Genomic DNA, 22017 nt, shown 5'->3' on the forward strand with positions numbered 1-22017 from the left:
AAACATCTGGAGAAATCCAGCATATAAAATAACTTTTTTTTTTTTTTAGGCAAGGTCTCCTTATAGCCCCAGCTGTCCTGGAACTCACTATGTAGACCAGGCTGTCACAAAGATCCGCCTGCCTCTGCTTCCCAAGTGCTGGAATTAAAGGCGTGTGCCACCATGCCTAGCTAACTTCTTCTTTTTTTAAATTTTATGTGTATGTGTGTATTGCCTGCATGTAGGTAAGTGCACCTGTGTCATGCAGTGCCATGGAGGACAGAAGAGACCGTCAGATCCCCCAGAACTGGAGTTACAGACAGTTGTTAGCTGCCATGTGGGTGCTGGGATTCGAACCTGGGTCTTCTGCAAGAACAACCAGTGTTCTTAACTGCTGAGCCAACTCTCCAGCCCATAAAATAACATTTAAAAAATAGCAGAGTAGATCAAGTAGACACACATCTGCCACTAATCTTCAAGACACAACTTTCCATTTCTGGGGAGACATTGCCACCCTCCCAAAGTTAAGAGTTATTACATACAGAAAATTGGGCAAAGTACTGCCTGTTTTATCAAGAATAAGCCATAGACTGGACTATCCAGTCCCCTCAGATCAAAAAGTTATCAGTGAAAAAAGCCCTACATTAGATGGTGCTCTGGCTTTTTAGCTTTCTGCATATTTGCTAACACCACAATTACTGACTTCAGGAGAGGTAAAAGGCTGGAGAGGGGCTAAGAAAAAAGGGGGAAAGAAAAAAGAGGAAGCACCCAATGTGTTGTGAAAAATCCAAGCTACCAAAACCCAGGGAATATCTAGAACTTCATATAATAAAGGTTGGTTAGTGCTAGGGCTATATCTCAGTGACAGAGCACTTGCCAAGTTTCCACCAAGGCCCTGGATTTGATTCCCAGCACCACCCAAGTTTGGTTAATAATTCTTTTTTGCATGGTGGCACATACCTACCTATATACTTGGCAGGGGAATGCTACAACTTTAAGACAAGTTTGGGCTACATAGCAAGATCCTGTCCCTACCCGACCCCTCAAAAAAAAAAAAAAAAATCCCCAAACTAAAATTACATAGCAAGCTTATGGTTGGGTCAAGTAGAAGGCTCAACAAGTCAAAGCACTATGCAAGACATCCTGAAGACCTGAGCCACAGCCCATGAACTCTGTGTAAAAAAGCTGGATACAGCTAGGTGTGGTGGCGCACGCCTTTAATCCCAGCACATGAGAGGCAGAGGCAGGTGGATCTCCATAGTGAATCCAGGCCAGCTGTGGCTACAGGGAGCTGGAGAAATGACCTGGGTTTGGTTCCCAGCACCCACATGGAGGCTGACAACCATTTATTTTACTTCTGTTTCAGGGGATCCGACACCCTATTCTGCAGGCACTGCACACATGTGGTACATTTACATACATGCATGCAAAATGCTTATACACATAGAAATAAAACTTTTTTAAAAGCTGGATGCAGTGGCATATGTATAATTTCAACAATCCTATGTGGAGATGGAGGCAGATAGTAGACTGAACTGTAAGCTTGCCTCCATATTTGTGCTGTATCATGAATATACACATATAACAAACACAAAAACCACCCTCCCATTAAGTCATTTTTAAAAAAACTTTATTTTTATTTTCTATGTATGAGTGTATTGCCTGCATGTAGGTAGGCGCACCCGTGCTGTGCAATGCCCTTGGAGGTCAGAAGATGGTGTTGGATCCCCTGGAACTGGAGTTAGGATGGTTATTTTTCCATGTGGGCACTTAGAACTGAAACTGGGTCCTCTGCAAATACAGTCAAGTGTTCTTAACACTGAGCCATCTCTCTAGCTCCTAAGTCATTTAATTGTTAAAGATAGAAAAATGTTAAGAAAAATATAAATGGCAAGTAAAAGAACTTCAACAAAAAAGATACAACTTTTTTCCTTATCATTTTGGTAAAAATCAGAAAGATTCCACATTGACTGAGGAAAACAGACACCTCTTTTTTTTTTTTTGGTTTTTTTGAGACAGGGTCTCTCTGTAGCCCCAGCTGGCCTTGAACTCAGAGATCCACCTGCCTCTGCCCCCCAAGTGCTGGGATTAAAGATGTGTGTCACCATGCCTGGTTAAGAGACATCCTTTTACAAAGCTAGGTACCTCACAATCTTTTGGGAAAGTGCTTAAGCCTAAAAAAACATACATAGACAACACTTTAAACTCAAAACTATTTTGTTTCACGTGGTATAGTGGTACATGCTTTTAATCCCAGCACTCAGGTGGCAGAAACAGGCAGTATCTTTGTGAGATCAAGGCCAACCCTGCCTACACGAGTTCCAGGGCAGCTGGTGCTATAGTGAGGAGCCCCCCCCCCGCCCCCGCACAGAAAGGACAAAACCACTTTGTTGTAGTACCTTTTCTGGTTCTTTTTTTTTTGAGGTAGAGTTTTGTTATGTACTTCAGGGTGGCCTCAAAGTCGGGATGGTGCTATAGGGAGGAATACCCCCACACATACCAAAAGACAAAACTACTTTGTTGTAGTACCTTTTCTGGTACTCTTTGAGGCAGAGTTTTGTTAGGTGCCTTGGGATGGCCTCAAATGCACAGTGCTCCTCCTGCCTCAGCCTCTCTAATGTTACTGGGATTATAGGCATCACACCTGACAGCCCTATTCTTCTCCCCTCATCCCCAAGTTGTTCAGAGTCTTGTTAGATAGCCCAAGCTATCTTTGAAGTTGCAGTCTTCCTGCCTCTGTCTCCCCAGTGCTGGGATTTGCACATTATACCTAATGTTTTCTTTTGTATGTGCAAAAAATTCTACAGGATGACAATTGTTAGCTTTTATACTTCAGGGAAAAATGCCCTAATATCAAAATGGCTATGTTACAACCTTTTTTTTTTTTTTGCTCTTTCTCTTTTTGAGACAGGGTCTCCCTGTAGCCCCAGCTGTCCTGGAACTCTCTATATAAACCAGGCTGGCCTTGAACTCAGAGATCTGCCTGCCTTTGTGCAGGGATTAAAGGTGTGCATCACCGCACACGGCTAAAAATGGTTAAGTTACTAACTTTAAAATGCCAATTTCTTACCATTTATGTTGCTTTCACAGCTGGAGTTTTTTTAGGCCTTAACTTGAAGTAGAAGTATAACAAAGCAATGCTGCCATATGTGGCCAGTACACACTGACAAAAAAAAAGAAAAATGTAAACGAAGTTAGTGTCATACTTATCATAAAATATGACTGTTAAAAGATATATTACATAAAACTATACTTTCAGGGATCATTTCTATAGTTTCTTACTAGAGAAGTTTCTCTGACTGTGTAGAGTACCGAGCACAGCTGAGAGACTGTGGGGTGAGGAAGCCCGGAAAGTTTAATTGTAAATAAATTTGGAATACTAGGGAAAAAAAAAAAAAAAAAAAAGATATAATACTTACGTTCATTCTACCAGTGAGAGTGTAAGAGTTGAAATATTTTTTAATACCAGTGAACTGGAATTGGCCTTCAGGTTCTGGACCTGCCATGACTTTGATCTGCCAACAAAACAAAACAATAAATTGGGTTGGATGCAATTAAAAGAAAGTTGGTGTTTTTTTTTTCTGTCTCACTGTAGCTCCGGCTGTCCTGGAACTCACTATGTAGACCAGGCTGCCTTGAACTCAGAGATCCCCTGCCTCTTCCTCCCAAGTGCTGGGATTAAAGGTGTGCGCCACTACGCCCGGCAAAAGAAAGTTCTTTTAGCTTTAAAACTTATGTCAATGCATATAAACTACTATAAATTTTCTGTGTTTCATCTGACTTTGCAATAGCAAAGATGATGGACAAAGCCTTGCTAGTCAGAAACTTGAGAACCTTTATCTACTATTCTTACATAAACACAGAATAGGTCGAATTACTCAGCATAGGAAGAGGACAGTTGTCACTGAGTCCACCTTCTGACTCAGTATAGTAATGTTTTCATTCCTGGCTCTATCCATATTATGGCATATTATACACTGAATTAAATCACTTTTAACATTACCTGAAAGTTGGAGCTTATAATATTTTTCAAACTTTCTCAGAGGGGTAAACATGAATTGAACAGAGTAACACATACTCTTTTTTTTTTTTTTTTCTTATTATAAATCACTTGGGACTTGCATGGGAGAAAAGATTTACTAAACATAATTTGTATTAGTCAGTGATGGTCTTTGTGAAGCTGGCATCTATTCCTTACCCCCAAACAGATAAAAGATTTGAATGTAAACTGTGGAACCAAAACGTCCTGGAGGAAAACACAGGCAAATATTTACTCATCTTGGGAAAGGGAAATACAAAGAATGCTGGCAAGAAAGCAGTAAGACTAAAGGACAATCAACCTCATAAAGAAATGTAGAATTGGGGCTGGAGAGATGGCTCAGTGGTTAAGAGCACTGGTTGTTCTTGTAGAGGACCCGTTTTCAATTCCCAGCACCCACATGGTGGCTAACAACTGCCTGTAACTCCAGTTCCAGGGGATCTGACCCTGTCTTCTCATCTCCTTGGGCATTACACAACATGGGTGCACCTACCTACATGTAGGCAATATACTCATACCTATAAAATAAATAAAATATTTTAAAAAGTTGTAGAATCAGACCAACAGGGATTTAACATTCTGTTTCATGAAGTGTACATACATTTGGAGGTTCATAGATGGTCACCGAAATATTGTTTGTGAAAGTGGAAAAACTAGAAATCCAATATAGGACTAAAACATGGTTTCTACTGGAGGAAACTGCACAGATCTTTGTGTACTTCAAAGGGGTCCCTAGGGGATGTTAAATACTAAAAGCAATCCTGTTTCTGTATATTGCAGACCACATCAATGTTTTTCAGTCTGGTCCCTAGACCAGCAATATCAGCCTTATTGGAAACTTCTTAAAATGCAAATTCTCAGGCCCTACCACAGATCTATAGAATTAGAAACCTTGGGTCAATCATCTGTCTTAATAAGGCCTCTATAGAAAAATTTTTGAGATAGGGTCTCCCTGTAACACCAGCTGGTCTGGAATTCACTAAGTAGACCAAGCTGGCTTCAACCTCACAGGGATTCACCTGCCTCCTAAGTGCTGGGATTAAAGGAGTTAAGCCACCATGCCCAGCTTAAAATTTTTTTTTACGTGTATTGTTTTGCTTGCATGTATATTAAGCGCACCCATGTCATGCAGTGCCTGCAGAGGCCAAAAGAGGGCATCAGAACTCCTGGAAATAGAGTTACGGATCATTGTTAGCCTCTACTTGTGCCCTGGGAACTGAACCCAGGCCTCTGTGAGAGCAGCCAGTGTTCTTAACTGCTGAGTCATCTCTCCAGCTACCTGCTTTTAGGCAATTTTAACGTACACAAGAGAAACAGAAAATGAAATGCTTAGCAATTATATGGGGAAGAAAAACAAACCCCTGGAGAACATACAGGTTTAAAGAAAAGTAAAGTGTGCCAGTTGTGGTGGTGCATGCCTTTAATCCAAGCACTTGGGAGGCAGAGGCAGGTGGAAGGATCTCTTGAGTTTGAGGCCAGCCTGGTCTACATAGTGAGTTCCAGACCAGTTGAGGTTACAGGGAGAGCCTGTCTCACAAAGGCCAAAAACCAAAACAAAACAAAACAAAAAGAAAAACCCCAGAACTACCCTCTGACCCAGCTTTACTGCTCAAGGGATATACCTGAAAGACTCTGTCAACATACCACAGGGATACTTGCATATTCATGAAAAATGAAGTCCAGATACTGGGAAGAAAATGAATGTTACTAGAGATCATTATGCATGAGCCAGACTCAGAAGCATAAATATACCATGACTTGTCTCCTATGCAGACTCTAGACTTAAACTTATGGGGTTGGGTAGAGCGCTTGCTTAGCAAGCACAAGGCCCTGGGGTTCAGTCCTCAGCTCCGAAGGGGGAAAAAAAAAAGACAAAAAAATTTATACACCTATATGTATGTGTGTGCATGCACACACGTACCCTTTAGGGTACGCATGTATTGCTTGCATGTATGTAAGCGTACTTGTGTCATCTTGTGTAAGTCATGAAAGTAGAACATTTTTAAAGATTTTACCTTTAGGGTACGCATGTATTGCTTGCATGTATGTAAGCGTACTTGTGTCATGCACTGCTCAGGGAGGTCAGAAGAGGGCTTCAGATCCCCTAGAACTGGAGTTAGGGATGGTTGCTAGCCACCATGGGGGTGCTGGGATTTGAACCCAGATCTTCTCCAAGAGCAGTCAGTGTTCCTCTTCTTTTTTTAAAAAAATCTTTTTGAGACAGGGTCTCCTTGTAGTCCCAGTTGGCCTGGAACTCACTATGTAGAGCAGTCAGTGCTCTTAAGCAATGAGCCATCTCTTCAGTTCCAGAAGGGGGACCTTTAAAAGGAGAAAGAGATCTTAAAGAAGTGGGGGTAGGAAGGAAAAACAATAGAATACATGTGGAAGAAGGGGGGAATATGTGAGGGAAGTATGAGGCCAGAAAGAGTAGGGGAAGGATGAATAGAGGGGACAGTGAAGGAGAGGGATGAAAAACAAGGTAAAATGACATATATGCATGGAAATACTATGAAACTCATTACTTCCTATGTTAATTTTTTGTTGTTGTTGCCAGGGTCTCCCTAGTCCCACTATAAAGGTCAGGCTGGCCTCAAACTCACATAGATCCACCTGCCTCTGCCTCCTGAGGGCTGGGATTAAAGATACACACTACCATGCCCAACATCCTTCCTATGTCTTTTTTTTTTTTTTTTTTTTGGTAAACTTTTTATTGAATTTTTGTGTATTTCCTACAGAACATTTCAATCAATTTTAATCATCTTTATACCCCCTTCCCCACTGGCATCCTCCCGTAGTCCTCCACCCCACTGGAATTCATACGTTCTGCCATTTGTGTTAAGGTATATTGTGTCAAGTTAGTGTACCCAGACATCCCTCCATGCAAGTTCATCCATTGGGGTCTAGGTAGTCTAATTAGAGTCCCACCCTTTAATACCTCTTCCTCACCCAGCAGTATTCAGCTGCCAGTAATTCTTTGACTAAGATTAGGGCCTGCAGCCCATTTCCACAGTTCTGTATGCCTGAGTTTGCACCCTATGTTAATTTTTTTTCCCCTTTTCTTTTTACGGTCTTTTTGAGACAGGGTCTCCCTGTAGCCCCAGCTGGCCTGCAACTCACTATGTAGACCAGGCTGGCTTTGAACTCAGATCCGCCTGCCTCTGCCTCCCCCTCCTGAGTGCTGGGACTAAAGGTGTGCGCCACCACACCTGGCTTTCATTCATGATTTTTAAAAATCCGTTTTCATTTTATGTATACGAGTGTGTTACCTATGTGTATAAAAGTGCAGCTGTGTTGTGCAATGCCTGAGGTCAGAAGAGGGTATTGGATCCCCTGGAACTGGAATTCCAGATGGTTAGCTGCCATGTGGGTGCTGGGAACCGAACCAGGGTCCTCTGGTAGAGCAGCCAGTGCTTTTAATGACTGAACCATGTCTCCAGTTCCTCATGATTTTTTTTTTTTTAAAGACTTGGTCTAACTATGTCACTTTGGCTAGCCTGGAACTTGCTATGCAGACCAGGCTACCCTTGTACTCAGAGATCCACTTGCCTGTTTCAAGAGTGCTGAAATTAAAGGTGTGCACCACTATGCCTGGCTCCTGATACATCCCCCGGCCCCAAGGTATCATGTTCTGCTGAGAAACCTTACAGAAAACAAGGTCTTTGTCAATTCACTAACCTTAGCGACGCAAGAACTGATAATCTTTATTACCTGTGTCTAACAAAACACAGAGGTTGTGGTGTGCAACTGGTCAGTATTAAGGTACTTTAAATTTCATTCTACTATACTGGAGTAAGGTGGGTGTTATGTGTATTCCAAAGACTGATTCTGACTGCAGATAAAGGCATGGTATAGGAACTGTGGGTGGCAGAGGAGTACAGAGCAGAAGCTGAGATGAGGAAGAAGGAACAGCAACGTTGCTGGTGAGATAAACAATGGGAATTTTAAGGCCCAAAGAATCTAGGTTTGCACCCTCCAACAAACTGCAGTTTGCTTTAGGGCAAACATCAGGAACCCTTGTGTTAACAGTGTCCTTTATGGAATAACTGAACCAAAATTTGCTTTCCACATACAAGTTTAGAAAGGCGTATTAATGGTGAAAAAAATCACCTAAGATTCATGCTCCTGATTTTGTGGATTTCACATTATTGTTACATAGCAGCCTATTTAAGTCTAACCAGGTAGGCTTTGCCTTTGTTTTCAATTAAGCCACTAACACCACTATTAAATACGGTCAAATCTCTGTCTCCAATGCTTCTCTTCCAGCGAAATGGACCCCATCCTCCTTGTCTCCCTGCCTGTCCCATTCCCCACCGTTCTCTCCCCAATGCCTCTCTCCCAGTGAAATCGGCATTTCACTAAAGGCCTAACGTGACCAGTTGCCCTCGCTAATTCTGTGTTCCTCCATTGCTATACTCCTATCTTACTGGACACCTACCTAGAGTGATGAGATCACCAGGTAGAGGTAAAAGCGATTCGCTCAGGGACCACAAGCAACAGACAGCTTCTTGTGGAAAGAACTCCCTGCTGATCGTATCCAGACTGACTCCTAACCCGCTGATCGCGACGGCGCCTGAGGCGTGCAGGGGCCATGCCACGCTCCCTCCCACTTGGATGAAGACTGTAGCGCTTGAAGGGAGGCCTGGCTGCCAGCTTCCTGATCCCAGCTCAGGGGAAACAAACCACTATGGCCATACAGACCAAAGCACGTTAATTCTGCCAGAGATGGGGTCAGAGGCCAGAGTTCTCGTCCAGCATTATGTCAATGGATGACCTTGGGGAACTCCCCCTCGCGGTGGGGGTCATCCGCCCCCACCGGAAAATGCAATCTAAGGTTCCCCCGGAACGCAGCGCTACTCCGGTCTCTTCAACGTACAGGGCCCTGCGGCTTACAGCTGCGGCCTGGGACCCCATCCTCCGTGTCTCCCCGCCTGGCCCATTCCCCACCGTTCTCTCCTTGCAAGCGAAGGCCTCGCGCTGTTCCCGGACCAGATTCCAACCGGCCCTGCAGAGCCCAGACCGCAGGCCTCAGGATGGCCCTTCTCACCCACCTTGGTCAAGTCACAGATTCCGCAGCCGACGTCCTTCAACGAACCCAGCCACCAACCCCAGCCGGAAGATACCCCCGCCCCCGCACGCCCCACAGGCCGCGGCGAATCGGCCCTCTGTGTGGATTGGCTAGGGCTCCAAGTCTCGTCCTTCCGCTTCCGGTCCTCGTCACCAACTTTCAGTCCTGTAGGACCCGACGTATTAGCGGAAGCAGGGTGTTGATCCCGCCCACCGGTCGGAAGCGCAGCATGGAGCTGTAGACGTGCTGGTTTCGCCTGCTGGTTTCGCCTGTGACGGTGAGGTACGGAGGCTTGCAGCCAAGGAGTGGGGAGCCGAGGCGAGGAGGGAGGGGACCCTAAGACTCAGACCGCCCCGGGCGGGGTCCCCGAGCCGGGGTGAGTGGTCTGTTTACTCAAGTCCCGGGCTGGCTAGCGGTTCCTACGATCCCAGGCTGTCCTCCCGAGTACCTTCTCCGCCTAATCGCCTTACTTTGTGGCGCCTCAGTTTCATCCGGTCTAAAATGGGAATTCAGAGTTGGATTCCCAGCAAACAAACCTCTAGAAGTTTCCTGATCCAGACGAAATCCTGAATTCCGTCTGGTCGTCACCTCTTCCACAGCCTCAAGCTCTTCTAGACTTTTATTTCCAAATGTCTCTCAGAACCAACCATCCTGTCTTCCGACCTCATTTATACCCACTTCTGGTTCTCGTGGCTTTTCTGCTGCACTGCATTTGAATGCTTTCTTTTCCTGTCCAACCTATAGCCTGAAGTATATTTTTTATTAGTCTGTCACTTCCCCTAATTCTCTGACATGCCAAGTAAACATAAACTATTTCTAGTTTAGTATCTTCCACCAAAAAGCCCAAATTTCCTTCTAAAATATAACTTGGTATTATGCTTTATTCTTCCCGTGGTTTAAATAAGTTTTTGAACAATTGTGATAGGCAAATGACTGATGCTTATTAAAATAATAGACTTTCCCTGTTTCTGTGTTCACATTTTTTGTCTATCCTACTAATTCTTTAACATTCAATTCAAAAGCATCTTCCTTGTGAAGTTTGCCACCTTTTCTGAAACCTGTCAATTCTTTATGCCTTATAATCTGATTTGTATTTTAAATTACTTGAATATTGCTTTATCTTTTAAATAGTATTTGAAAGTCAGCGTTAATACCTGTGTATCTCTGACATATTGAATCTTGCATAATGATTACTACGGCAGATCCTCTGATCCTCTTCCTGGAAGACAGTTTGTGGTTTGGGTTTTTTTTGTGTGTGTGTGTTTTTGAGACAGGGTCTCCCTGTAGCCCCAGCTGTTCTGGAACTCACTATTGTAGATTCAAGCTGGCCTTGAATTTACAGAGATCCACCTGCCTCTGCCTCCCACTCCCGAGTGCTGAGATTAAAGGTATACACACCTGGTCAGTTTGTGGTTTTGAGGTGTACAACTTTGATTTGTTTTGTTTTGTTTGGAGATGGGGTCTTCTGTAGCCCCAGCTGACGTGGAACTGACTATGTAGACTAGGCTGGCCTCCTCTCAGAGAGATTGCCTGCCTCTGCCTCCTGAGTCCTGGAATTAAAGGCATGTACCACCATACCTGGCAGAAACATACCACTTTGGAAAGATGATAAATAGATTAACAAGGACCTGATGTATCAGCTCTCTGTGTCATACTCCTGAATCTGGTCTAGCAGATTACTGTAAGATTCTCTGGCCCATTGATCACAGCCTTTATGAAACCTGCCATCAGTGCTACATCTCACCATTATTCTTTGCATTGGCTTTAGGAGACTCAAACATGGCAGCCCTAGAAGAAAGCTTCCCCCGAGGGGGTTCAAGGAAAACCCACAAATCAGAGAAATCTTCCCAGCAGCCAGTTGAACATGACAACTTATTTGATGTAAGTGACGTGCTTCTTTGGTGATACTAGAAACTTTCTCTAGCACCTTTAGAGAATGAGCCTCATCTGAGACTTTTTCCAGATTTCTTTTTGAAATCTATAAATTGAACTTGTTAAAGAGGCTTTATTTTATTTTATTTTTTTGGTCTTTTTGAGATGGGGTCTCCCTGTAGCCCCAGCTTGCTACTTGCTATGTAGACCAGGCTGGCCTTGAACTCACCTGCCTTGGCCTCCCAAGTGCTGGGACTAAAGGTATGTGCCAACACGCCCAGCAAGAGAGGCCTTTTCTTTTTTTGGTGTTTTTAAGACAGGGTCTCCCTCTAGCCCCAGCTGTCCTGGAACTCACTATGTAGACCAGGCTGGCCTTGAGCTCACAGAGATCCGCCTGCCTCTGCCTCCCAAGTGCTGGGATTAAAGGCGTGCGCCACCATGAAATTAATTTATTTTTGTTTTATGTATAGGAGTGTTTTGCCTACAGGTAGATGCATTACGTGCATGCAGTGCCTGTGGAGGTCAGAAGAGGGCACCAGATCCCCCTAGAACTGGAGTTACAGATGTTTGTTAGCTGCCATATGGGTGCTAGGAATCAAACCTGGGTCCTCTGGAAGAGTAACAAGTGCTCTTAACCTCTGAGCCATCTCTCCAACCCTTCATTGCCTTTTATAAAAGAGGTCCTTGTCATATACAATGGTCAGAATTTGCTTTAAAATTCAGTATATGGTTTGTGCTCCAGATGCCAGAGGGAAAGAAACTAATATTTGAGTGCATGGCCTTAGGTCTGTATTGTAGAGTCTTTCTAAAAAGTAGACTGTAGAGTAGAAAAAGAAATGCGATGATGAGGAACTGAGGCTCAGGGAGGTTAACTATTTAGTTGGCACCAAACATCTTATTATAGAGGAGTTTGGGAGTTTAACTTAGGTCTCTTGACTGCAGTTCCCCTTTTCATGCACTGTGACACATTGCTTCTTAAGCTGGGGAACCTCAGTGTCCACCCTGTTCTAGAGTGAAAGAATGCAGGAGAGCAGAGACTTTGGGACGTGAAGGAGGCATCTCAGACCTTGGGCAAAGGGATCATCAGTGCCTGAATATGAGAGCTAGGGCTACAGCAGAAATTAAAGGACTAGTGAGGAGGGTGTGTGTGAGAGAGTAACAGTAACAAAGCAAGGTAAAGATGACCTCAAATGTGAGGGACTGGCCAAGATTGCAGTTTCTCATTCTTTTGGATCTTATGGATTTTTTTCTCCCCTTTAGGTTTCCCCAGAAGAAAAATCCAACAAAAGGAAAAATAGCCAGAAAGGGCCAGCAAAAACAAAAAAATTGAAAATCGAAAAAAGAGAAACCAAGTCTGTGAAAGAGAAGTTTGAAATCCTTAGTGTTAAGGTTTGTTAATGTATATATATATGTATATATATATATAAAATATATCTTATTACTTTTATTTTATGTGTATGAGTGTATTACTTGCATGTTTGTGAGTGCACCAGTGTTGTACAGTGTTGCGGAGGTCAGAAGAGGATGTCGGATTCCCCTGGAACTGGAGTTAAGGACGGTTTGTAGCTGTCATGTGGATGCTGGTCCTCTGCAAGAGCAGTCAGTGCTCTTACCCGCTGAGCCATCTCTCTAGCCCTAACTTTTGCTTTTTTAACATAATATTCTGCATTTGTGTGTGTTCTTTTCCTTCATTCTTTTCACACATGCACATACACACATAATTATATAAAATTATATGTATATATAAAATTTTCTGTATGTGTCTGTAGAAATTTTTGCAAATTACAGTAAGAAACAAGCATTATTTCCTTTGATTGCTAACCAGTGCCTGGTGTCTTTTTTCTTTTGTCTGTTTTGGAGTTTGTTTTTTGGTTTTGGTTTTGGTTTTTTTGAAACAGGGTCTCTCTGTATCCCCAACTGGCCTAGAGCTCATTAAGTAGATCAGGCTGGCCTTGATCTCACAGAAGTACCTGCCTCTGCCTCCTGAATGCTGGTATTGAAGGTACTTCCAGTATGGTTTTTTTTGTTTTGTTTTGTTTTTTTGTCTTTTTGAGACAGGGTCTCCTTGTAGCCCCAGCTGTCCTGGAACTCACTATGTAGACCAGGCTGGCCTCGAACTCACAAAGGTCTGCTTGCCTCTGCCTCCCAAGTGCTGGTATTAAAGGTGTGCGTCACCACGCCTGGCCCTCAGTATATGTTTTAAAATAGAAAAAGAATCAAATGATTCTGAGGGGAAAGATTTGTCAGCCTTCAGGAATATTTTGTTTGTTCAATGTGATATTTTTAAAAATTGTTTATCTTGGGGTTAGGGATTTAGCTCAGTGGTAGAGTGCTTGCCTAGCCAGCGCAAGGCCCTGGGTTTAGTCCTCGGCTCGGGGGGAGGGGGGGGGACACAGACCAAAAAAAAAAAAAAAAACTGTTTATCTTGGTTGCTTTTTTTGGGGGGTCTTTTTGAGACAGGGTCTCCCTGTAGCCTGAGCTGTCCTGGAACTCACTACGTAGACCAAGCTGGCCTTGAACACACGGAGATCCACCTGCCTCTGCCTCCCAAGTGCTGGGACTACAGGTGTGCACCACCACACCTGGCTTGGTTGCATTTTAAGAAACTAGAAATTTAATGTAAAAATATGATTCTAGCCCCTCATGAAAATTTGAAAGTGCTGACAGCAGAAGTCTTATTTTCCCTCATGTCTGTGGTCTCAAGGAGTGCATCTTGTCCTTTAGAAGTAATGTGTGCACTTCAGATGCCATTGCTTCCTTTACTGTCCTGTCTGCCAGGTTCTTGAGAGTGTTGGTTTCTAGGATATGGTAAAAGAAATTCCTCCAGGAGCCCAGTGCTGTTAGCAGTTTTTTTATCAAGACCTTTTACAATGTTTAGTCAATTATCTGATAAGTATGTGGCTGTATAGACATGTACATATTTCTTTCATTTACAAAATGTCGGAAATACCATAGTTGGGACCTGAAGCTAAGCCCCCTGATCCTCCCTTAGTGTTGGCTGTCTTATTGTGTACAGTTCATGCCTTCTCTTCCAGTCTCTGTGTGAGGGAATGCGGATTTTGGGTTGTGTGAAAGAGGTAAATGATCTGGAACTGGTGATCAGTCTCCCCAATGGCCTCCAAGGGTTTGTGCAAGTGACTGAAATCTGTGATGCCTACACCCAAAAGCTGAATGAGCAGGTGGCACAAGAAGACCCTCTGAAGGTAAGGGTAAGGAAAATCTTGGTGAAACTTGTCACTGGAAATTGAGGTACCCAAGCATGTAGAAGTACCACCTGCTAAATGCTAAGAAAGGAGATACAAGTGCCATGAGAGTTTATAAGGGTGCTTTTTTTGTGGGGAGATGGGATACGTGTTTCAAACATTTATTTATTGTGTGTGTGTGTGTGTGTGTGTGTGTGTGTGTGTGTGTGTGTTGTATGTGTGTGCATGCCACAGTGCACATATCAGGGTCAGAGGATAATTCATGGGAGTGGGTTCTCTCCATCATGTGGGTCCCACAGATTGTGTGGCAAGCATCCTCACTAGCTCAAGGGGTTTATTTTTTAAACTGGGGATTTTGACTTAGTCTAGGGAGCCTGAAACACCTACATAAGGAAGGGCTGCTAAGATTGACATCTAAGGATGAGGGTTTCCTGGGCACAGAAGGTAGCATTCAGGCAGAAGTAATAAGCAGAAGGCTAGTGTGGCTAGAGTAGAAAGCAGTCTGGCAGTATGGGATGAAGCCAGGCTGCTGAGTAGAAGTTAGATCATACTTGGCTTTGTAGACCATGTTAAAGGATTTGTTTTGGATTCTAGATTCAAAGTGAAGTCCTTGAAATGGTCTCATTGGAATGGATGACAGATAGACAGCATAGCAGATAAATTTAAATGCCACGAGCAGTTGCCTAGAGATTGTTTAGGAGGCTACTATTAGTTTAGGCACTGAGACTATTGGCAGCTTGGGGCTAGGATTACCAAGGACTGAGGAAGTAAAGCCATTGCCTGATGATAGACTTGATATGGGTAGTGGGGCAGAGAGAAGTGCCAGAGACAAGTTTTAGCTTTCCATTGTGTGTGATTTGATGGGAGAGATGGTCATGATTTGGCTTTCTGCCATGTTGAATTTGAAGTACACTTGAGATATCCAGGAGGCAGTTGATTCTGAGCCCAATGAAATCTTGGTTGAAAATATACATGTGTGGGACTTCTTTTATAGGTGGTAATTCAAGCTTTGAATTGCTTATGGGGAGTAAAGTAGAATGAGAAGATTATAAAAGACAGTCTAGAGTAAATGCTGAATTGAGAGAGAGTTGCTTTCAGAAAAAGCAGAAAGGACAGAAAAGAAACCATCAGATGAAGAGTTTTGGAAGCCAGGTTGAAGAAAGAAGTAGTTAGTAGTGTTAAGTACTTTTAAATGGTCATTTAAGAGGACTAGAGGCCTAGTTCAGTGTTAGAACATGTGTTTGTAACGTGTGGAGCCTTGGACTCAATCCCCAACACCAATAAATAAATGCCATGTAAGTGAAGGATTACAAAGTGAATGTAGAGGCATAGCTTATTAGGGTGACTTACTAGCTTATTGGAGTGACTCTTAGGAGGTAGAGTGAGAGAGGAAGGAAGAAAGAAATTTGTAGCAAGCCAAAGGTGAGATGAAGTAGACAGTAATTATAGACAACTCTTGGTGATTCATCAACATCTGCTTATTGTATGGAAATATTTGAAGGCTTCATGCTGAAGCTCAAGACTGTATCTTAGCTATAGACCCCTCTTCCTTTGTGAGTAAGCAGTCTACCTTTTGGGTTCTTTGAGGTTTGAGAATGAGACATCATTAAGCCAAGGCTGGGCAGTGGTTTCAAGAAAGAGTATATTTCAGGTCTTTCTCTTTACTGTTTTTCAGGACCTACTCCGCTTACCTGAACTTTTCTCACCTGGAATGTTGGTGAGATGCGTGGTGAGCAGCCTGGGCATCACAGAGAGTGGCAAAAAGAATGTCAAGCTATCTGTGAATCCCAAACATGTCAATAAAGTGCTGGATGCTGAGGCGCTGAAGCCTGGCATGGTAGGTATCTGGCTGGGGTCAGGGAGGAGGGGCAGGCAGTGCCCTATCCTCTCTGTGATGTGGTCTAGGCCACCCCACCTTTTACTTTTAATTGAATGGCTTTTCATAGAGTTGGGTCTTTTCCTGGAGGGATGGTCTATTGGGTACTGTGAACATTGACAACTTGAACCTAATATTAGTTTGGAACAGAGAAAGGGAAAAGAAGTCTAAGTTGCTTTGGTGGCACAGTCAAATGCCTCCAGGGAGCCTTAGCAGGCAATTTGGAGATGGTGAAAGGGAGCTCCTCATGGTGCCTTACTCACTGATGCTTCAGAGTAAGCCTTTTTCAGATCCCTGGCATGTAGAATGTTGAGGGCATTCACTGAAAACAGGAAACACTGCAGGCAGCAGTTAATCTGCCACCTGTTTAAATGTCCAGCTCTGTGGAGAGTTAGGCAAACTTAGCCCAGGCTTGATCCTTCAAATCTCCTAGTTTTGACACAGGGAGCTGCACTCACAAATTTCTGGTGATTTAGGGGCAGGAGATGTTTGGTTAGAAGCAGAGGGACTTGGGAAGGTCTGGAAAGTTTGTTAGGATTTAGTTTGGTAAGAAGAGAATAAAAGCCGAGTTGCAGCAGATTGACAGGTGTTGGAGCCTGTTCCATGGTAGGTGCTGTTTGAGGCACTTTGTCTCTTGCAGTTCTCACAGCAAATCTGTGAGGCAGTAATCTTCCCCTTTCTGCATTTTAGATAATGGTCTCAGAGGTCTCAGTGACTTCCCAAAGACTAGCTAGTGTTAGGGCCACATTGCATCCCGTGAAGTCTACAGGAGGTTGGCCAGGTATTGTTCTAAAATGTATTTAGAAAAGACATAAATGGAAGCTAAAAGGATAGTTCTGGATTTTCTTGATACTCCTCACTCTGGATGTGACTTTGCTGAGACATGAAACACATCCCTTCTTTTGCATAACATAAAAAGACTTTTCTGTCTTTTAAAAATTATCCAGGTAAGAGACTTCTCTCTTATAATTTCATAATTTTGCTTGTACAACAGTCTTCACATTCTAGAAACCCTGTGAGAAAGTTGATGTCTTCCCTTCTGTCTCAAGTAGGAAGCTGTGGTTATAGGATAGAGGGACAAGATTAATGATGGGGGCCAGGTATGGTGGCACATGCCTTTAATCTGAGCACTCAGGAGCAGAGGAAGGAGTATCTCTGTGAGTTCAAGGCCAGGCTGGTCTACATAGCGAGTTCCAGGCCAGCCAAGGATACATAGTAAGACCCTGTCTCAAAAAAACTAATTATGGAAATGTTCATGTTTGTTTGAGTGGATATTTGTGTATGTCCTGTTTACTTTTGACCTCAAACTTCTGGGAATGCTTTCCCATCCCCCAGCTGCTGACAGGCACTGTGTCAAGCCTGGAAGATCATGGCTTCCTAGTGGACATTGGTGTTAGTGGGACCAGAGCTTTTCTGCCACTGCAGAAGGCCCAAGAGTACATCCGACAGAAGAACAAAGGTGAGGGTGACCAGAGGTGTTTGGAGTGTGTGTGTGTGTGGGGGGGGGAGGTTAATATTTAAATGCCACTTTGACCACTAGCATGACAGACTGGTGACCCTGAAGACTGCTTGACTTCAGTGGTTTCAGTGGAAACTCAGTGGTTAATCCCAGCAGATATCAAAGAAATGTATAGAGGGCCAGAGAGTGACAGGGTCTCTCCAAGGTCTGATAGACTACCTTCAGTGTGCTTTATGTCAAAGATTCTATGGAATTTGGACCCCCAGAACCTCTGAACCAACATTCCTGGCTTGTTCAGATTTTTATATTTGTGGTATAGTTGAATTCTAGATCAGTTAGGTGAACTTCAGACCCTTTAAAAGAATTTTTTTGTTTATTTTTATGCCTATGGATGTTTTCCCTCCATGTATGTAAGTGCACCCCTGTTGTGCAAAGCCTGCAGAGGCCAGAAGAGGGCATCAGATTCTCCCAGAACTGGAATTACAGATTGTTGTTAGCGGACATGTGGGTGCTGGGAACAAAACTCTGGTCCTCTGGAAGAGCAGCCAGTACCCTTAACCACTGAGCCATCTTTCCATTCCTTCTAGTTGGGGAATATCAGGTGCTAACTGGGCAAGTGGCCCATGGATCTTCTCATGTGTTGCTTGGGCCTGTGGTTAAAGATCCTCATAGAGGTCTATTTTTCCTTTTTGGTGCTGGGGCTCGTCTTACAGGTGCTAAACTGAAAGTCGGCCAGTACCTGACCTGTCTGATTGAAGAGGTGAAAAGCAATGGAGGAGTTGTGGTTCTATCTGTAGGGCAGTCAGAAATTTCTTCTGCCTTTGCAACTGAGGAGCAAAGCTGGAACCTGAATAACTTACTACCGGGACTGGTAATCAAAGCCCAGGTGCAGAAGGTAAGCAGCTCATTGTTACTTGTGTTTCCTAAAGTATATCTATTTTTTTTTTATTTTTTAAAAAAATATTTTTATTTTATGTGTATGAGTATATTGCCTGTATGTATGTATGTGAGTGCACCCATATTGTGCAACGCGATGGAGGTCAGAAGAGGGCTTCAGATTCCTCTGGAACTGGAGTTAAGGACAATTCGTAGCCGCCATGTGGGTGCTGGGAATCGAACCCAGGTCCTCTGCAAGAGCAGCCAGTGCTCTTAACCACTGAGACATCTCTCCAGCCCATAATATTTATTTGTATTTCATGTGTATGAGTGCATTGCCTGCATGTATGTAAGTGCACCCCTGTCATGCAATGCCCACAGAGGTCAGAAGAGAGTGTTAGATTGGATTGCCCCTGGAACTGGAGTCATGAATGGTTGTTAGCCACCATGTGGGTACTGGGACTTGAACCTGGGTCTTCTGCAAGAACAGCCACTGTTCTTAATTACTGAGCCATCCCTCCAGCCCCTAAAGTATAATATTTTTTAAGATTTTTGTTTGTTTGGTCTTTTTTGAAACAGGGTCTCCCTGTAGCCCCAGCTATCCTGGAACTCACTATGTAGACCAGGCTGGCCTTGCACTCACAGTGATCTGCCTGCCTCTGCCTCTCTAGTGCTGGGACTACAGGCGCCACCACGCCCACCTTTAAGATTTATTTTTAATTATTTGTGTGTGTCTGTGTTTGAGTTTGGGCATGTGAGTACAGGTGCCTGCAGAGACCAGAGGTGTACAGTCCCCTTGGAGCTGTAGTTACAGGTGGTTGTGAGCTGCCTGATGTGGATACAGGGATCCAAACTCTGGTCCCCTGGAAAAACACTACGTGCTCTTAACTGCTGAGCTCTCTCTCCAGCTCCTTAAAATGTAACTTTATAAGTATTAACATGCATGTAGTCTAAAACTGCTGTTGGATAGCGTGCCTGGTAGATCTTCGTGGCCATTAAGTGCTTCAGATGTAGCCAGAGCCATTTGTCAAAATGACAGTATTTTGGACAAACTGTATCAAAACAAATGTCATCTGATTTTTTTTATAGTTTTTTAATATTTTAAATCTTTAAACATTTTTTTTTTTCAGTCTTTTTGAGATAGGGTCTCCCTGTAGCCCCAGCTGACCTGGAACTCACTATGTAGACCAGGCTAGCCTCGAACTCACAGAGATCCACCTGCCTTTGCCTTCCAAGTGCTGGGATTAAAGGCGTGCACCACCATGCCCGGCTAAATCTTTAAAACTTTAAAAAAATTTATATTTGGGGTGTGCATGTGTGTATGTGTATAGGCACACATATGCCATAGTATGTGAAAGTAAAAAGACAACTTGGAATTAGTTTTTTCCTTCATTGTGTATGTTCTAGACTGTTTGCAATCATCTTTACTCACTGAGCCATCCCACTGGCCACATGTAGTTTTTAAAATGACTGTTAAAACAGTTAAAGTTATAACTGTGACTTGTATATTTTATTATATATATGCATATATAAAACATTTTATACATATGTATAATATGTATGATATTATATACACACATATACATTAATTTGTATTTTTGAGACGAGGTCTCGCTGTATAGTCTAAGCTGGCCTCAAACTCTTGATTTTCCTGCCTCAGCCTCCCTAGGGCTGGAATTGTAGGCGTGGTATTTCTTTTTATTTGGTCTTTTTGAGAAAGGATATACCTGAAGCCACAGCTAGCCTGGAACTCACTCTGTAGGCCAGGCTGGCCTGGAACACAGAGATCCACCTGCTTCTGCCTCCCAGTGCCATGATTAAAGGCTTGTGCCACCATCCTAGCAGGTGTGGTATTTCTGATGGACACTATTGATCTAAAAGGTCAAGCAGAGCCAGGTTTGGTGGTGCATCACTATAAAATCTCAACTCTTCAGAGGCAGAGAGAGACAGGAGGAGTTTAAGGCTAGCCTGGGTATATTGCAAAGTCATGTCTTAAAAAAAGAGTTGCTTGGACTGGTAAAATGGCTTAGCACATAAAGGAACTTTTGTTGAGTCTGGTGACCTAAGTTCGATCCCTGGGACCCACATAGTGGAGGGAAAGAACCAACTCCTGTAGTGTCCTCTAACCTCCACTTGCATGCTATGACATGTGTGCATGTATACACATAGACAGAATGTAATAAAATTTTTTTTGATAGTCTCCCTGAAGCCCCAGCTGGCCCTATGTAGACCAGGATGGCCTTGAACTCACAGAGATATGCCTGTTTCTGCCTCTTGAGTGCTGGGATTAAAGGTGTGTGCCACCAATAATAATTTTTTTTAAGTTGATGAAAGAAAAGGTGGTGTGTAAAAAGGTTTATAATAAAGAACTGTTTCATTCCTCCGCACCCTTACCTTTAACTCTGTTAGCTCACCATTTTGAATCATTGGGTTTTTTGGGTGTTGGGGATTGGAGCATGGCCTTTTGTGTGCTAAGCTTGCATTCTATAGTGGAACTATATTCCAGATCCTTGTTTAATTTTTTGAAAAGTGGCCCCCTAGCAGATGTGAAGTGCACCTTATGATGATTCTGATTGGCATTTTCCTAACAATTAGTGATCACCTTCAGTGCTCATAATGAAGTACTTACTGGACATTTGTATCAATTCTTTGATAGAAATGTCTATTCAGAGTGCTTAGTGGAGCTGGAGAGGGCTCATTGATTAAGAGCATGTACTGTTCTTCCAGAGGACCTGAGTTTGGTTCCTAGCCCCCATGCCTGATTAAACCACCTGTAAATCTAGCTCCAGTGGGATCCAATGTCTCTGGCCTTGGTGGGCACCTGCACTCAAGTACACATACACACACATGTACAGAACTAAAACAAAATAATATCTTTTCTTTAAAAATGTACTTTGTGGGGCTGGAGAGATGGCTCAGTGGTTAAGAGCTGACTGCTCTTGTAGAGGACCCGGGTTTGATTCCCAGCACCCACATGGCAACTATGAACCGCCCTTAACTCCAGTTCTGGGGGAATCTGAAGCCCTCTTCTGACCTCCGCGGCATTGCATGACATGTGTGCACTCACATACATGCAGGCAATACACTCATACACATAAAATAAAAATAATAAAATATTTTTTTTAAATGTGCTTTGCTTCTTAAAATTAATTTATTTGTATTGATAAGTGTTAGCCACTTGAGGTGAGATACATGGATGTTGTAGAAATTGTGGAATCAGATGTTTGCTGTGAGCAGTGCCTCTCATAGTCCAAGTCACTCCAGTGTTATAACTTGTCTGTTTATTTCTAGGTGACTCCATTTGGACTCACGCTAAACTTCCTTACATTCTTTACGGGCCTGGTTGACTTTATGCACCTGGATCCCAAGAAAATCGGGACATATTCTTCAAAGCAAACAGTAAGAAATATTACAGCTATCTTTTTTTATTTCCAACTATGTCTCAGCTGTGGTGTCCTATTTAGTCCTGGGGCCGGTTATAGAACTGCATGTGTAGAGGTGTGCAGAGACATGAGGGCCTGATGAAAGGTGTTTTGGAAGGAGCCTAAAAAACTACCAGTGGCCAAACTGAGATTAGAAACACAGGTACAGAAGACAGCTTTTGGTTTTTCATTCATATTTAAAGGAAGACTATTTAATACAGGAGAA

At 43.2% G+C, this 22017-nt stretch overlaps 2 protein-coding genes and 1 pseudogene across 4 annotated transcripts in view; 2 read left to right on the plus strand and 1 right to left on the minus strand.

Moving 5' to 3' along the window:
- Nucleotides 1-9189, minus strand: part of Atp5md (ATP synthase membrane subunit DAPIT) — a 9660-nt gene extending 471 nt beyond the window's left edge. The window contains exons 1-3 of the mRNA XM_008845681.2: nt 9067-9189; nt 3399-3494; nt 3050-3142 (exon numbers count right to left, since the gene is read on the minus strand). Coding sequence (XP_008843903.1) covers nt 3053-3142; nt 3399-3485 — 177 coding nt within the window. The 5' untranslated portion in view covers nt 3486-3494; nt 9067-9189 and the 3' untranslated portion in view covers nt 3050-3052. The remainder of the gene's footprint in view (nt 1-3049; nt 3143-3398; nt 3495-9066) is intronic.
- Nucleotides 3223-3312, plus strand: LOC115072458 (annotated as a pseudogene).
- Nucleotides 9190-9268: 79 nt separating the features above from the next.
- Pdcd11 (programmed cell death 11) overlaps nt 9269-22017 on the plus strand; it is a 47975-nt gene continuing 35226 nt past the window's right edge. Inside the window, exons 1-8 of one of the 3 annotated variants that reach the window (XM_008845682.2) lie at nt 9269-9365; nt 10852-10964; nt 12216-12344; nt 13991-14158; nt 15834-15995; nt 17370-17493; nt 18207-18388; nt 21661-21768. In XM_008845682.2, the coding sequence (XP_008843904.1) occupies nt 10863-10964; nt 12216-12344; nt 13991-14158; nt 15834-15995; nt 17370-17493; nt 18207-18388; nt 21661-21768 (975 nt within the window). In that variant the 5' untranslated portion in view covers nt 9269-9365; nt 10852-10862. Of the gene's footprint in view, nt 9460-10851; nt 10965-12215; nt 12345-13990; nt 14159-15833; nt 15996-17369; nt 17494-18206; nt 18389-21660; nt 21769-22017 lie in introns of all 3 variants that reach the window. The other 2 variants (XM_029569681.1, XM_029569682.1) reach the window with 2 other exon arrangements.

The sequence above is a fragment of the Nannospalax galili genome, unplaced genomic scaffold (genome assembly GCF_000622305.1).
Source record: "Nannospalax galili isolate Female #2095 unplaced genomic scaffold, S.galili_v1.0 scaffold161, whole genome shotgun sequence".
Lineage (NCBI taxonomy): Eukaryota > Metazoa > Chordata > Mammalia > Rodentia > Spalacidae > Nannospalax > Nannospalax galili.